Source organism: Balaenoptera musculus, chromosome 3, assembly GCF_009873245.2.
Source record: "Balaenoptera musculus isolate JJ_BM4_2016_0621 chromosome 3, mBalMus1.pri.v3, whole genome shotgun sequence".
In the NCBI taxonomy this organism is placed as follows: Eukaryota; Metazoa; Chordata; class Mammalia; order Artiodactyla; family Balaenopteridae; genus Balaenoptera; species Balaenoptera musculus.
In genome coordinates this window covers 117,160,447-117,178,388 of record NC_045787.1, presented here as the reverse complement: position 1 = coordinate 117,178,388, position 17,942 = coordinate 117,160,447, and the positions used below count along the sequence as shown (strand labels likewise).

The 17,942-nt window shown below is 41.6% G+C and overlaps 2 protein-coding genes across 13 annotated transcripts in view; both read right to left on the bottom strand.

Moving 5' to 3' along the window:
- The window catches only part of LOC118893074 (protocadherin gamma-C3), a 161,924-nt gene that overhangs the window by 65,750 nt on the left and 78,232 nt on the right, over window positions 1–17,942 (bottom strand). Inside the window, exon 1 of one of the 12 annotated variants that reach the window (XM_036848238.1) lies at window positions 8,195–10,781. The exons of the other annotated variants lie outside the window; for them this stretch is intronic. Coding sequence (XP_036704133.1) covers window positions 8,195–10,618 — 2,424 coding nt within the window. The 5' untranslated portion in view covers window positions 10,619–10,781. Of the gene's footprint in view, window positions 1–8,194; window positions 10,782–17,942 lie in introns of those variants that run through there. 12 annotated transcript variants of the gene reach the window in all.
- LOC118891946 (protocadherin gamma-B2-like) lies at window positions 11,912–15,091 on the bottom strand. The gene is given in 5 exon segments (XM_036845855.1): window positions 11,912–11,923; window positions 12,764–12,903; window positions 12,906–14,132; window positions 14,135–14,419; window positions 14,422–15,091. Coding segments are annotated over 5 exon segments (2,334 nt in total).

Genomic DNA, 17,942 nt, shown 5'->3' with positions numbered 1-17,942 from the left:
TCTTTTTTAAAGATCCTTTATACATGCTATTTCCTCTGCCTGACACTTTCTTCTTTAATCTCCTATAAGTTACCTAGCTAACTTATATTCATCCTTCAGATAGCCCACTAAGAATCACTTCCTGAAAGAAGACTTACCTGACCCTTCAGACTAGAGTAGGCCTCTCTATTACAAGCTCTCTTAGCACCTGGTTTTTCTCCTTGGTGGCATTTATCAGACTTTTAAAAGATCATATCGTAGAATGGGGGCCCATTAATGCAGAAATCATATCTGCCGGTTCATTGATGCACCCTCGGCACCTAGGACAATGTCTTGCATATAATAGGCAGTTAATAAATATTTGTTACAGAAATGAATGAATGATCCACTCTACTAGACTTGGGGCAGACACTAGTGTTTGCTCTGTTTTGGGATGGACTCTTCCAACCTACTCCTGCACAGAATGTAAGCCTGAACTTACGTAGAGGTGATTTAAGCTTATACTATATTCTCTTACATTATATTCTCATACAGTATGAGAATAGAGCACCCTACACCTCTTGTTTTTCAAAAGCATATGCAATATACAAAAATCAATAGTTTTTCTGTAAACTAGCAATCAGAAAATGAAATAAGAAATACATTTTACAATAACATCCAAAAGCATCAAATGTGTAGGAATAATTTAATAAAAGATATATAAGACCTAAAACATTGCTGAGAGAAGTTAAAGAAGACCTAAATAAATGGAAATATGAAATACATACTATTCTCCTGGATTGGAAGTCTCAGTATTGTTAAGATGACCACTCCACCAGTAGATTTATGGTTTCAAGGCAATCAATCCCATTCAAAATCCCTTCAGGCTTTTGCCCTCTAGAAAGTGACAAGACAATTTTAATTTATTTGGACAGGCAAAGAATTAAGAATGGTCAAAACAGTGTTGAAAAAGAAGAAAAAACTTGGGGGACTTACTACCTGACCTCAAGACTTATAAAGCTACAATAATCAAGACAGAGTGGTATTGGCAAAGGGATGGACAGATCAATGGCACATGATGGAGAGTCTAGAAATAGACCCATATATATAGATCAAATGATTTTCAACAGGGGTACCAAAGCAATTCAATAGGAAAACGAAAATTTTTTTGACAAGTGATGCTGGAAAAACTGGGCATCCATATGGGAAAAAAGAACCTTAACCCCTACCTCACTGAATCACTGCCTCATACCACATATGCAAAAACTACTTTAAATAACGTAAATAGAAGAGTCAGTAGGTATAAAACAAGTGCCCCTTGTTCACCAGGAGTATTCACTGCCTCCTCTAACATACTGCTAGAACAATGTTAAATAAGGTAAATCCAGTAAATGAAAGTGACACGTATTTGTTGAGATGCTTGCCTTTTCTTGGTTTCCAAGCTTTAGCAAACTTTTCAGGTGAGCATCAGAATCCAGGTTGAAGATGCCAAATTATCTGATTTGTTGAATTCCTTTTGGGGACCAACAGCCAGGTGGAATTTATAATAAAATTAACATATCTTGGACAACAAAACCCACATCAACAAGGAACCCTACCGTGACTAACCAATTAGACACACTCTAATGCATCTTCCTCCTAATATTCTTTCTTTTGACTTACCAGTAATTCTCCTTTCACTCTGTTCAGTGTTTCCATATTATCCATTTTACGTATTTTCACTTTCCAAAGGTAACTGTTTTTCCCTTTTTGTGTGTGGTCGTTGTTGCTATATTTAGACGGCAAGCTTCCAAAAAGACTGACAGTAATATATATAATGGGGAATTTTATATGCAAATGTTAGTACATAATTTTTGAAGTGTTTATAAACTGCAAGTTTGGTGAAATGCCACACTACCATTATTGGGATCCATTTGTACAATTACCTGATTACAAGGAATGTCTCGATTTGGCATTCTGGGCTAGCTCAAATTCACTCAAAGTATTCGAATTGGCCACGGTGGAGTAGGAGATACGGCCATTGGGTCCCAGATTGGGATGTGAGGTGCAGACTTGGGCAATGGAGGTGCCATGAGGGCTGTTCTCATCCACGTGGACCACTTAGGAGGCCTGACGGAAAACTGGAGCATTGTTGTTGACATCACCACTGTGCTGTGTGATGCTTCTGCTGGAGGAGAGTGGTGCCTTACTTCTGTCAGCAGCTGTGATGGTAACATTGTACTCCAGGGTTTGCTCCCACTCTAGGGCCCCAACTGTTACAAGCTTGTAGTAATTATTGGTGAAAGATTCAATTCTAAAAAGTGTATTTTCTTGTACCGGACATTTGACCTCCCTGTTTTCTCCTGGATCTGGATCCTGTGTTTTAAACAGAGCAGTTACTATCTGAGGTGCAGAATCTGCAGGAATTATTATGAAAATAGAAGTAAAAATAATCTCTGGGAGGAATTCCCTGGCAGTCTAGTGGTTAGGACCTCGTGCTTTTACTGCCAAGGTCGAGGGTTCAATCCCTGGTCGGGGAACTAAGATCCTGCAAGCCGCCAGTTGCGGCCAAAAAAAAAAAACTCCAGTACTTTGTCATCATCATCTAGAATTTTGATCTCAACTACACTGGGAAACCAATCCCCCCACACACCCCCATTCCTTCCTTCCAAAACTATGGAATACTTTTTAATCTCTTCATATTCCGATGTACTTAAGGTTTTCATTTCTCCTCTACCATGATCAAGGCCAAACTAGATATGGGTACTCTGGGCTGCAAAGACATTCTTGATCTCCACTTTGATGCCCTTGTCCAGGTCAGTGGCCCTCAGCCTCACCATGGAGGTGCCTAGGGGCAGGTCTTCTTGAAGGCTGACCCTGTATACATTCTGGCTGAAATCGGAGGTTGAGGGCTTGCAGTTGGTGTCGACCACCAGGGTCGGGATCCGAGTGGTTCTGCTTCTGGCGCTCCTCTCCATCTAATGCTGTCAGGACTAAGTGATGCGACCTCTGCTCTTCCCAGTCTAGTGGCTTCTCTAACACAAGTTCAATCTATTTGTTTCCACGGTTGGTCTCTTTTACTTCAAAGACAAATATACAGTTGCTGTTAGGGTGATAACTTTGTAAAGGAACTGCTTCCATCATCAGGATCTTTTGCAGGTACTATTGCAAATCTTGCTCCAGGCTGGATCAACTCACATATTTAACTCAGTAGCACTCCTGCTGAACTGGGGAGTATTATCGTTTACATCTTGAATATCTATATTAATGTGAAAAACATTTAAAGGATTCTCAACTACCACTTATAAACGTATGATACAAAGTATAGTATGTGGGCATATCTGCTCCAGGTCCATCCTGTTACTCACAAGTAAATCCCCACTTTCTTCACTTGGAGTGAGGTATTCTTTTTCCACATTAACTTGCAGCTTCTGAGCCCATTAAGTCCTGGACACCTAGCCCCAGATCTCTGGCAAGGTGCGATTAGGAAAGTCACCCGGTGGAAATATTATGGGATCTCCTTGTTTACCCCTGTTTCTACATGGGCTGATAGCAGTGCTCTGAGTCCCTACTCTAGAACAGCAACCTGAAGAAATTAGAGGTCGAGGTTCTGAAGAGTTGAGAGCAAAGAGAAAGATGTTTCTCACTGGAATTTGCAAGTTGAAAAGCAGTCGTACAGTTTTATTCAGGCAATTCAATATTCTTGGAAATTTATATTCTCAATGACTCCAGCATATGAAATCAAAGCAATGACTTCTTTTTATTTCTTCTAGACATTTAAGAGTATTTTTAGATTGAGTCTCTCTTTTTATTTTTTGGTAGGGGAAAAGGCTTTACTTTTTTCATGTACACAGTCTCAGGATGAACTATTGGTTGGATCTTCAGCTATAAATATATAGAAAGCTTCTAGCAAGTTTCACAACATAGAAATCTTATGGATTGTGGCACCTATTTTAAAAATTTGATAAATCTTCAGTTCCTTATCTTTATATAGATAGATCAGAGAGTTGGCTCTTATTAGGAGTTTGATGTAGAGGGAAAGCACAAGTAAAATGGATTTGCACTATGATTTTTCCCCAAGAGATTACTTTCTAATCATTGAATTCAAGCCTTTTATTGAGTATTTAGAAGGTATACAAACCACTGTGTGAAATTCTTCAGAGACTTAAAGATGAACTAAGAAATTATGCTTGTCCTCAATGATTATTAAACATAGTAGATCTTTTTATGGCTTCTCTCAGAGAAATTGTGGAGGTACTGATTTCTTTTTACATATAGATAAATTATTTTATCTGCTCTACGGTCCATCTGATGGCAATTTCGTCAAATTTTCCTGAACTAGAGCTCTTCCAATTTGGTATCCAGAAAACTTATCCTCTATCAAAGATTTTTTTCAATTATCTTTGCCATTGGCTATCTTTTCCTATCAGTGTTTTAAAAATGTGTCCTAAAGAGTGTGCTCTGTTATTGATAACTTTTCATTAGGTATGGTTTCCTAAAAATGAACCCCAAATGTAACATTAGAGAATAAATCTGTCTCTTTCCTAATATATACAGTCATTAGTTTGATCAACATCCCGTCACAACTATGTGTTTGCTTAAAATTTTTAAAAATAGCTTTATTGAGGTATAATAGATATACAAAGGGTGGCACATATTTAATGTGAAGGCGTTTACTTTTTTGAACTTGATACCTTGCATAAGGATAAAGCAGATTTTTCACCAGAACTAATCAATTCATGATCACAGCTATACTCTGTTACATATAACTGAGAAAACTGTAATACAATCCACTCGTTTATCATTAGTCTTCTAATGCAGCTTAAAATAATCTATGGGTTGAGTAGTCTCAACAAGTTGTACAGACTCAGCAAGGATCCTAGGCCATTGCTGCTTCACAGAGGGTATCTCTTATAGAATGGAAGTAGGGGAAGAATGCTGATAGATTACATTCCAATTTTAGGTGCTATAAAATAGAGGAACTACAACTTTTAAGTTATAGCTGAATACTTTGATTAACTAGATTAAGTGAATGCATACCCACCTTCCATATAACACAAAGGAAGATAAGAAAAGTCCTTGACATAATTTCATTACTGAAGCCAGAGGAAATACAAACATCCAAACCCATTGTCCAATTACTCTAAAAAAACCAATCAAAAAATAACCTAATTATCAATCCTAAATTATCAACAAATATCCTAAAGCTAAGATTGATATTTTGTGCAGCCATTAACTTAAATTCTCATGTGGGCAAAACCAAATAACTCCAGCTTTCAGGTTTTGGTGATCCATTTTCCATTTAAATCATCCTAGCAATTCTATTGGAGTAAATTGGTCCTTAAATAATAAGTTACACAGGACACTTGTTTAAGTTAAACTATCATTCAGAGAGAGAAAAATTAACATTCATAAAATTGTCTCATCAAAAACAATCTTCCCCCTATCTTTCATGACCCCAAACAGGGCCTTCTCAATGAAGAACATGCCTGAGCACTTAAGATTTTTACAGTAGCTTTCATAAAACTGTTAGAACAGTTTTACCTCCACTCACAAGTCATCCCATTGTATCGTCTGGAGGAGCACACAAATCATTATTACTTTTCCCAACAGAATGTAAAGTGTACTGATATTGAAAGCAGGACTCATTTTTCTATCAACAATGTTAAAAAAAAAGGGCTACTGTTAATTAAGTACATATTATGAACCAGATGGTTTATATGTTATCACTAGGCTTCACCACAGTCTTTCAAATTACATATTACAATCCCTATTTTGCTGAAGCTGAAAGCAATTAAATAACATCAAAAGTCACACAGTTAGGGCTTCCCTGGTGGCGCAGTGGTTGAGAATCTGCCTGCCAATGCAGGGGACACGGGTTCGAGCCCTGGTCTGGGAAGATCCCACATGCCGCGGAGCAACTGGGCCCGTGAGCCACAACTACTGAGCCTGCGCGTCTGGAGCCTGTGCTCCGAAACAAGAGAGGCCACGATAGTGAGAGGCCCGCGCACCGCGATGAAGAGTGGCCCCCGCTTGCCGCAACTAGAGAAAGCCCTCGCACAGAAACGAAGACCCAACACAGCTAAAAATAAATAAATAAATAAATCTAAAAAAAAAAAAAAGTCACACAGTTAGGAGTTACCTTGTTACATAGCTAATGTTTCTCTGTCACACTACATACATCTTGGAAGACTGATATTAGGTAATCCCCAGAGCACATACATTTGTTCATTCATTCACTCAGCAACTATTTAATGAAGCCAATTTAGCTCATACTGGAAGCATAATTGAGATCACTGATACCTGACATACAGCCTAAGGGTCATCACTCTTCATTGCCCTAGCTCTTAATGATTTGTCCCTAAATCAAGTTACATGAACAGAGTCAGCATAATTGGACTATACTAGTTTAGCTTCCCAAATAATTTCTATTGTGTGTTACGTCTTTCATTTTGAATCAACCACCACAAGAAAACTGGCCACGTGATAAACATTTTGATAGTTTTTACAAAACAAAAGAAGTTACATTTCGCTCTATTTTCCTTGGTATTATTTAGAAAGCTCTACTTATTAAATTCCACTTGGAACTTAATGTCAATACGAAGTTTGTCATTTTAGATATGCTCAAAAACTTCCTTCAAGGGAGAAAGGTAAGCTGGGATGAAGTGAGAGAGTGGCATGGACGTATATATACTACCAAATGTAAAATCGATAGCTAGTGGGAAGCAGCCGCATAGCACAGGGAGATCACCTCGGTGCTTTGTGACCACCTAGAGGGGTGGGATAGGGAGGGTGGGAGGGAGACGCAAGAGGGAGGAGATATGGGGATATATGTATATGTATAGCTGATTCATTTTGTTGTAAAGCAGAAACTAACAGACCATTGTAAAGCGATTATACTCCAATAAAGATGTTTAAAAAAAAAATTTCCTTAAAAAAAAAATAAGACAAATAGATCCACTCTATATTTCCTTTTTCTGTCTTGGCTGTCAAGAAGCATAAAGTGATATGTGAATTTCAGTAGCAGTAACTGCCTTATTTTAGGGCAACTTGATTATCTTTCATTCTCCAAATCGTTTTCAATCTCTTTTATAAATCTTGGTTTTAATTAACTATTGTATTTTTGAAAACAGATAGGCAACAAGTCAGGAGAAAATAATTAGGATGTTATGATTTCCTTCCCCTTTATAGAATTCACCAAAAGAAACCAGGCTTCTCACAGGTTCCAGCAATGCTTTCCTAAGAATAATATATTTTAGCATTTGATTTCTGTTCAACATTCTACACTAAGCGTAAGGTTCTCAGGAAACAGAATCTGTGCATTGTCGAGAAAATTGTCCGTGTGTGAGAATTATGGGAAATTTTAAATAAGAAGGGAGAATTACTACAAATTTACCACGATATCAAAAATGTGCTCAAAACAGAATCTGTTAACTCTGAATATTCCACAGAGTCATCATAATATCATCAGTGTGGATAATGGGCAAAAGAAATATCTAAACTGGAAACACATATAGACTTGTATTCCTGAACTCTATAATGGGGATGAAAAATGAACAATCTCTTCAGTTTTTCCTCATGACAACACTTACACCGTGCATATTTCAGTGAGAACGTTTTAAATGCATAAGAAATAAACTCACGATATTTGGAATTTCATGAATGATGTGAAACCATGAAATAACTTAGGACACTGAGAAAGTATAATGTATGCTTACCTAATGACCAGAATTATTGCACTTGAAAAGAAACTAAATGCAATTTATGAATTTGTTAGGCAATTTCATGTGTAGTCAGAAGCCGCTCTATTTATAGACGTTTATTTAAAATATCATTTATATACTTTTGATTGAATTAGATTTATCCCCTCTAGAAGAATCTGTGTTCTTAACAGATAAATTGGCATCAGACATTCAACATAAACCTGCTGCACGGCCAATGGGAAATAAAAACAGCAATCAAAAGCAGGAAGAGCTGTACAGTTGGTAAATTAAATTAGAAAAATTATATAGAGTATTAAAAAGTACTGTATAAAATGGATATAAAATTTTATATATAACATATACAAATATATTTTTTAAATTATTATAAATAAGACGTGAGGGAAAGCCTGAAGGAAGTTGGCCCGGTTGTCAATGGTGTCTGCAATGTTTATATAAATTTCTCGCTGTTTTATAAATTCCGAATAAATACTAATTACCTGTAATAAGAGATATCTTGCTCAAATCTCAGAGGAGAATATTTGATATGCACTCACCTGAATTAATGCATGATTATCTTTAGAAAACACGGAATCCCCCGAGAGCAAGACAGGCTCGCTTTTCTCACGGCTCTCCTGGCTGACGAGCGTGTCCGCGTAGTTGGGCTGCGGGAAGATCACGTGACTCCCCCGCGAGTCCGCGGTGAGCGAGACCTCGTGGGAATAGGTCTGCAGGAAAGCCCGCACCCCGTCCACGCCCTCAAAGTGAGACGTGGGCACACCCGCTAACCTGCCTCCTGAGGCCTGGAGCAGGCGCGACGTGTGCCAGCGCCTCAGCCTGAGCGCCAGCAGCACAATGACAAAGGCGAGGAAGACGCAGGAGACCGCGGCCACCACCACCACCAGGTACAGCGTGAGGCCTGAGTCGTCGGGGCTGGCGGGAGACTCAAGGCTGCCTAGTTCAGCCAGGACGTCGGGGATGCTGTCCGCTACTGCCACTGTGAGCGTGACAGTGGCTGAGAGAGGGGGCCGCCCGTGGTCCTGGACCGCCACCACCAGGCTCTGCTTGAGTGTGTCGCTGTACAGCAGGGCCCGCGCTGTGCGCACCTCGCCCGTGTGCAGCCCCACCGCGAAAAGCCCTGGCTCGCTGGCCTTGAGGAGGCGGTAGGACAGCCAGGCGTTCTGGCCTGAGTCTCGGTCCACAGCCACCACCTTGGTCACCAGGTATCCGGGCTCTGCGGAGCGGGGTGCCAGCTCCACGCCCGTGGAGCCATCAGTGGGTACGGCGGGGAAGAGGATCTCTGGCGAGTTGTCGTTCTGGTCCAGCACGAACAGGCTCAGCGACACGTTGCTGCTGAGTGGAGGGTCCCCGCTGTCATGTGCCATCACTTGTAGCTGCAAGTCTCGGAATTGCTCATAGTCGAAGGACCGCAACGCATACAGGACGCCAGTGTCTGAGTTTATGGAGATGTAGGAGGACAGGGGAGCTCCCTGGAGGCTGTCCTCCGCCAGGGAGTAAGTGACCCGGGCATTCTCTCCATAGTCGGGGTCATGGGCGGTCACAGAGACGATGGACGCTCCTCTGGGGTTGTTTTCTAGGATATATGCGGAGTAGGAGGCATGAGAGAAGGCGGGAGGATTGTCATTGGTGTCTGCCACATTCAGGGTGATGTGAGTTTCCGTGGACAGGGGCGGACTTCCTCGGTCAGTGGCAGTCACCGTGATGTTGTAGCTAGGAACCAGTTCTCGGTCTAGGAGTGTGTCTGTTACTAAACTATAATAATTTCCATAAGCCTTTTCTAATTTAAAGGGCAGATTCCCTTGGATGAAACAAGTCACTTGTCCATTTTCCCCAGAGTCTTGATCGTTTACATTTAAAAGGGCAATTAACGTCCCTCTGGGAGAGTTTTCCAGAATGGAGCTGGAGAGAGAGGTGACTACTACTTCAGGGGCATTATCATTCACGTCCAAAACTGTGATGAGGACTTTGGCTCGTGCAGAATATCCTGCGTTATCCATTGCTTGCACTTCCATCTCGTAGAATCCTGATTCCTCGTGGTTCAACTCCCCTATTGTTGAAATTGTTCCTAAATTACAATCTAGCTTGAAAACTTGGGCCGCTTTGTTGTCCACATACCGGAAGGAATACATCACTTCCGCATTGGCTCCTTCGTCAGGGTCGGTGGCGTTTACCAGAAGCAGCTCAGTGCCCACGGCCACATTCTCCGGAACGCTCACACGGTACTCGGACTGAGCAAACGCTGGTGCGTTGTCGTTCGCATCAACGACCACCACACGGATGCGCGCGGTGCCAGTGCGGACTGGATAGCCCGCGTCGGAAGCCGTGAGAACCAGGTGGTGAACGGCCTTTTCCTCGCGGTCCAGGGCGCGCTCCAGCACCAATTCTGGGTATTTATTACCATCCGCTCCGCTTTGCACGTCCAGGGAGAAGTGAGTATTACTACTGAGCTCGTAGCTCTGGAGTGAATTCTTCCCTATATCCGGATCCCAAGCGTGGGGAAGGGGGAACCGCATCCCAGTGGCTGCATTTTCACTCATTTTAATTTCTAATTCACCTTCCTGGAAATACGGGGCATTATCATTAATGTCCCTCACTTCTACCACTACCCCGTATATTTTCACTTTATCCTCCATCAGAATCTCCAGATTTAGTTGACACTTGATGGACCCCATGCAGAGCTCCTCCCGGTCTATCCTGCCGGCGGTGACCAAACTGCCGCTTCGCGGATTCAGAGCGAAAAGTTGTGTCCTACCTCTGGAGACGATGCGGACTCCACGCTCCTCCAGTTCCCAGGGCTCCAACCCCAGATCTTTGGCGATGTTCCCCACCCTAGAGCCTTTCTCCAGCTCCTCGGGAACCGAATAGTGGATTTGGGTGCATCCAGTTTCCCACTGAACCCCCAGGAGAACTCCCAGCAGGACCAGCTTTTTGCAGTCCTGGTGCAGTCGCGCAGGAGTCATTGTCACTTTCCTTGAGGATTATTTCCAATTCTTCCCTTGATCACCGAAGTCCGGATCAGCTCATCCGTCCTTAAAATCCGACAGTTGGGGGACCCAAGCTCTTCCAATCAGTTTCCTCACAGTCCCGGAGATGGCTAGTTTTTATCTGTGCTTTGTGCTTCAACGCGAGTGCCCGGCTAGCAGGATCTCTCTCTGCTTTTCTCTCCCTGATTGGTGAACAGCGGCGCTCAGAGTCCTAACCAATTACTGCACAATCTTAAACTCCGGGAAAGGATTTTAGTTTTTAAACCTTAAATAGCTCCACCTACTGTTCTTCAAATAGGGATGGCAGCGGAGTCAACCAAAACTACAGTATTCATTTTACTTGGAATTTCAGTGAGCTTCTTTTTATTTCCCTAGATTTTTCATACAGAGCCACTTTCTTGAGATTATTTTCTGTACCTGTAGGCGTATTCTGATTTTTCCAATGAGCTTTTACATGAATTTGAAGTTTCTATACACAGTAGATTTAACTGTATATTTTAGTGCACCTGCTTTGGTATCACCCCCACCACACATACACACCTATTAGGGGAATCTCCTTAGGAGTTTCATGTTTTGAGAAATTATATAATAGAATAATTAAAAAATTCTCACCCAGCTAAAATCTGTGGCAAAATTTTTTGGTAGATTCTTAAATTTGCCTAAATGGAAGAACTACTTTAACATGTTGTTGACATTTAACATTTAAGAATCAAATTTTCACAATAATATGGAAACCTAAAAATAAGAAACTTGATTGTACACATTACCAGAATCACACCTGGCAGGAAATCAAGTGAAGAAGACACAGTAACATTTTAAGAACAAAATGGAAGCATTCCAACTAGCATTTGCTTGAAATAAGGGTAGTACTCTACTAATATATTTCAAAAAAATATTTAGGATCAATACCCTGTAATAAGCCATGATGGAAAAGAATATGAAAAAGAATATATATATATGGTATATGAATCACTTTGCTATACACCAGAAACTAACACAACATTGTAACTCAGCTATACTTCAATTAAAAAAAAGAGAGAGAATGTTTAGGAAAATTAGAACCCAAAGAAAATTATAAACTTACCTTTTTCTGGGAAACAAACCTAATTCCAGTTACTGAGATTTACTGGTAATATATTGGAAGCCCATCCGAATACAGGAAAAAAATCCTCACTATTGCGCTTTCATGTGTGTAAATATTTAGATTCTGAGGATAAACATGTTTGGCAAGTATACCATAAAATAATATCTTTAACACTGGGATGAAATCTACAGGTAGCTCTGAGAAAAGGTAGGGCACAAAACTGATCTATTCAATGGCACTCAAATAATCCCTAGCAAATTGTACCTAGAGTAAAGAAAGGCCTTAAGAAAAGCCTTATATGCCAAGATATTGATGTTCTGAATAAGAGAAATGCCCAAAGGAAAAAAATATTATGCTTCCATTAAAATATTTGAATGGGGCTTCCCTGGTGGCGCAGCGGTTGAGAATCTGCCTGCCGGTTTAGGGGACACGGGTTCGAGCCCTGGTCTGGGAAGATCCCACATGCCGCGGAGCAACTGGGCCCGTGAGCCACAATTACTGAGCCTGCGCGTCTGGAGCCTGTGCTCCATAACAAGAGAGGCCGGGATAGTAAGAGGCCCACGCACCGCGTTGAAGAGTGGCCCCCACTTGCCACAACTGGAGAAAGCCCTCGCACAGAAATGAAGACCCAACACAGCCATAAATAAATTAATTAAAAAATAATAATAAATAAAATAAAGCTTGTAAAAAAAGAAAAATATTTGAATGGCAGCAGCATCATAATACCCACTTCTCACAGTAAGAGAGATTTTGTTTGTGGATAAAGAATAACTCAGATGAAATTGTCAAAATATTTAAAATACTTGAGGGTTAATAATGGAGTTGCTGACCCACCCAGAAAGGGACAGAGAAGACTGAGAGAGGGCAAACAAAACTGAAGTGATAGTAGATATAATCTGTTTAAGATTTTCTTTCCTAAATATTGGTTTAAAAAATAAACCAAACCCATATGCAGATGAAAGGCATTCATTGAAACTCACGTGAATGGAAGCAACAGAGTTAGAGCTTAACTTGTTATTCTCTTCAGTGACACTTACTACCAAAAGAGCTTCATTAGAAAGATCTTGCGGGGGCACCATTTCTGGGGTCATGGTGAGAAAACTGAACCTTGTTTTCTGAGAATCGGCAACGTTCACATTGTAGGAATAAGGCAAAGTGCCCTTGTTGTAGTTGGGAGAAACCCCTGCTGAAAGCAGCACCAGGTGGCCAGGCTAGAGGAGCGTCGCAGGCTCAAAGCAATGGCCAGAATCACCACGAGGAGGAAGAGCACAGAGACCAAGGCCAAGGCCACCACCAGGTAAAACCGCAGCACAGCTTGGGGGTCAGTGGGCTCAGAGTGGTCACTGAGGTCCGGCAGCGCCTCCTGCAGGCTGTCCGCGATAACCAGGAGCAGCGTGGCGGTGGCCGAGAGGGGCGGCTGTCCCCCATCACGCACAGCAACCAGCAGGCGCTGGCGGGCCGCGTCCCTGTCGCCCAGGACCCGCGCCGTGCGCACCTCGCCCGTGCGCAGCCCCACGCTGAAGAGTCCGGGCTCGCTGGCCTGCAGCACGTGGTAGGACAGCCAGGCGTTGTGTCCAGAGTCGGCGTCCACCGCCACCACCTTGGTGACCAGGTAGCCGGGCTGCGCGGCGCGCGGCACCGTGTCGAAGAGCGCCGAGCCGTCGGGCCCCAGCGCCGGGTACAGCACCCTGGGCGCGTTGTCGTTGCGGTCGCCCACCAGCACGCGCAGGCTCACGTTGGCGCTGAGCGCGGGCGAGCCGTGGTCGCGGGCCTGCAGCGTCAGCTCGAAGGCGCACAGCTGCTCGTGGTCGAAGGCGCGCTGCGCGAACACCACGCCGCTCTGCGCGCTCACGGACACGTAGGACGGCAGCGGGCGCGGCTCCAGGTCGCCGGCCAGGATGGAGTAGGAGACGTGGCCGTTGGGCTCCAGGTCGGGGTCGGAGGCGCTGACTTGCGCGATGGAGGCTCCAGGCGGGTTGTTCTCGGCCACGTGGATCACGTAGGAGGCCTGGTGGAAAACTGGAGCGTTGTCATTAACGTCGCTGATGTGTAGAGTGACACTTCTGCTGGAGGAGAGGAGCTGCTTGCCCCTGTCGGTGTCTGCGATGGTGACAGTGTACTCTGGGGTCTGCTCCCGGTCCAGGGCCCCATCTGCCACAAGCTTGTAGTAATTATTGGCGGAAGATCCAATTCTCAAAGGAGCTCTCTCTTTTATGAGACATGTGCCCTCCCCGTTTTCTCCCGAATCTTTATCATGTGTTTCGAACAAAGCAATCACAGCTCCCGGTTCTGCAACCTCGGTTATGGAACTAGACACTGAAGTGAAAACCACCTCTGGGCCATTGTCGTTCTCACCTAAAATTTCCAGTATAATTTTACACTCGGTGCCTATGCTTCCAACGTCCTGGCCTCTATCCTTATAGTATAACTGCTACTGATTTCAAAGTCTATAGGGTCTTTGGATTTAATTTCTCCACTTTGATGATCTAGCACAAACATATTTCCAATATCTCATAATGTTTTGAAGGAGTAGGTGATCTCTGCACTGATGCCTTCATCCTGGTCAGTGGCCTTCACCTTTAGCACAAAGGTGCCTGAGGGCGAGTTCTCACGCAGGCTAACTTTGTACACATCCTGATTGAACACTGGGGGGTTATCGTTGGCATCAGTGACCTTGATCCTGATTTGAGTTTGCCAGTTCGGACCGGATCAGCCCCGTCCACTGCTGTCAGGACCAGGAGGTGAGAGCTCTGTTGTTCCAGGTCCAGAGGCTTCTCCAACACTAATTCTGGGGAATTCTTGCCTTCAGTCTTACCTTCAACCATCAGAGAGAAATGCTCACTATAGCTGAGTTGGTGACTCTGCAGAGAGTTAAGCCCTATATCTGCATGTATAGTTGATTCCAGGCCAAACCGAGTTCCTGGAATTGCAAGTTCATTGATTTGTAAAACAATGCTATTTTGGGGAAAATGAGGTGGATTGTCATTTATATCTTCTATTATCAAGTTTACGTGAGAAACATTTAGAGGATTCTCTGCTACAATTTCTAAAGGCACGACACACAGAGGGTTTTGGGGGCAGGGTGACTCCCGATCTATTCTGTCACTCACAAGTACTTTCCCATTCTCCATGTTTACAGTCAAGTATTGTTTCTCTGCACTAACTCTGAGGTTGCGGGTCAATAAATCCCGTACATGCAGCCCCAGGTCCTCAGCGAGATTCCACACCACAGAGCCTCTGTCCATTTCTTCTGGAATAGAATAGCGGATCTGTTTGGAGAATGCCCCGCATAACAAAGGCAGCAAGAAAGGGAAGATTACTTGCCGCCGCTGGGTACCGCTTCTCTGCTTCCCCTTATTTCCCATCCTTCTGTGCATTGCTGCAGGCTCCAACGTTAAGAAAAGATGATTTATAAATTTCGTTTAAAATACCTACATCGACTACATAGAAAACTCAGTGCTCCCAGTTTGAACACATCCCAATCTGTATTCTGGAATCAGATTTGCCAAGTAGAGAGCCTGAGTCCAGGCTACTCTCCTTTCCGACTTGCTTCTGTGACTACACAAGAAATCACTGGGGTAGATACTGGACGCTAGCTCTTGCAGCGCATTGGCCAACAGCGGCCCTTGGAGTCTATTTAGAAAACTGCAGTCAGAAGCCTTGTAAATAATGGGATTTGGTATTCCAACAGATATGTTGAACTGATGTATAGGGAATGAGGCAGTTTAGGAGTTTTGGACAGGTCTGTTTTCCAGTGTTTACTACCAAAGTGGGTTCCTTAGAGACGGGATCCTATAGAAGAGCCATTAACCTAGTAATGAGAAAAGTTTGTCATTTTCTCATTAGAGGCAAGGCACATATTGGAAGAACAAGGCAAAGTCTCCTCTCCAGATTTAGAACAAAGACCACGTGGAAAAAGAGCCCCACCATGTGGTATGGGGAAATTTTGACAGCCATGAAATGACACCCAGTATTATCTTCAATCTGATATGTGTATGATTTTCCTCCTCCTTTCATCAGAGAAAACTGGAGGAGAGATCAAAGCTGTATAGGTTTTACTCAGGATAAGGACAGCCAATACCATAAAGTCTTCTTGTTACTTATAAAAGAGATTTATGTAAAGGATTATGAAGTGTTTTACACTTTCATCATAAAGAGAATATAAAAGCATACCCTAGTAGATGGCTATAGGAATTTAATGACATGAAATGTGAGGGTTTTATTTTTATCCTTTTGTAACTGTACCATATGTTGCCTCTCAACAGAACTTTATCACTACCTCTAATCAAAATAACCTTCTTAATCTCAAGTGTCAAAACCAAACTTTCCTTTTTATTCTCTAAGATTTTGGCTGCCAACTCCTAACAGGTTCAGGCTATGTTAAAAAAAAAAATGAAACAACCTCCCTCTTCCAGCAAACACCTCATATTCTTTTTATTCATCTAATTTCAGTTCAAGTAAAAGGCCTTAAATCTTTTTTCTCAGTTTGGAATCCCATAAGCATAAATTCTATCCCTAGATGCTCAAAACACTAGCATTTTTCTTGACTTCAAGACAAATTTAGGCATCTGTTGCAGGACTTCCCTTTCCTACAGTTGAAATTCTTTTTGCCCAAACATTAGATACTCAATTTATAGTTAACTATAGTAAGGTCAATTCTGAAATGAGAAGGGATATCTTGAAAGGGAACATGAACATGCAAGTAATTTGCACGAAATATCTAGAAGTGGTGTGAGAGTGCTGAGCTGAATTGACTGTGGAGATGATTCCTGAGATCAATACCCTAGATAAGTTTCCTTTTCCCCCTTGACTTTCCTAAACATTGCTTCAGATAACACATTATTAGGTAACTATCAGGGCTTCAATAACAAGTTGGTTCTGAATATAAGAATTGAGTATACTTATATTTAATTTAAAAAATGAGTTTACATGAAACTAACACACATTGTAAATCAACTATACTTCAATTTTTAAAATGAGTTTACACACAGACTTAGAGAATAGACTTGTGGTTGCAAAGGGGAAGAAGGGGTGGAGGAGGGAAGGACTGGTACTTTGGGATTAGCAGATGCAAACTATTATATGGATGGATAGATAAATAACAAGGCCCTACTGTATAGCACAGGGAACTATATTCAGTATTCTGTGATAAACCATAACAGGAAAAAATATATATATATATTGAAAATATATATATATATGTATAACAGAATCACTTTTCTGTGCAGCAGAAAAAAATATATATATATATTTAAAATATATTGAAAAAAATATATATGTATAACAGAATCACTCTTCTGTGCAGCAGAAATTAATACAACATTGTAAATCAACTGTACGTCAATAAAATTTTAAAAAATGAGTTTACAAAGGAAATGAAAAAAGGAATCCAAGACTCCTAAGCATAGTGAAAACAAACAAAAATATCCAGAGGAATACCAGCTAAGTCAGTCTCATGAATTCTAAATATCCACTCCATCTCTTATATTCACAAACTGTTCCGTACAAATAAATCTGAAAAATGTAAGCATGTTTAGCAGATTTGAAAATAACTTTTTGAGAAGGACTGGATCAAAATTAAAAGCTATTTCTGTAGGAGAATTTACTACATTAAAAAAAATAAACCTTTCAACGATACACAGACACTAAAGTACAAGTAAAAGAATAAAAGGAAAGAACACCAGTTTTACAATTCAACTATTTCTTCAGAACAATCTAATGACTTCACTGTAGGAGTAGAAAAGATGTCTAGAACTTACGACGAAAAAGTGTGCGCTACATTTCCTCTCCCAAGAGACCCTCATATCTAAAAGGCAGTCAGTATGTCTTGTTTTGGTGGGGTAAATAAATGAGACAAAGTTGAAATAATCAACAGGATCTAAATGTATTACCAGCCACCAAAAATCAAAACAGAATTGTTTTGTGCTCAGAGAGAAGCGTACGTGTGTAAAAGTGTATATGTGTGAATGTGTGTGTATATGTATTATAGATAAAGAGCTAGAGTAAGTATGCTATTGAATCAACAGGCTCAAATATGAACATTAGAAGTAAAACAAATAATGGTAGAATATAATTATAAATCAGTGGAGGCAATATGAAGTCGAATTGATGTTTATGAATCATTAATTTGAATCATAACCAGTTTACATTGATAGCCAGACACTGGTGATAGAAAAATATTACTAAAATTCAACTTACAACAAAGCAAGCCATGAT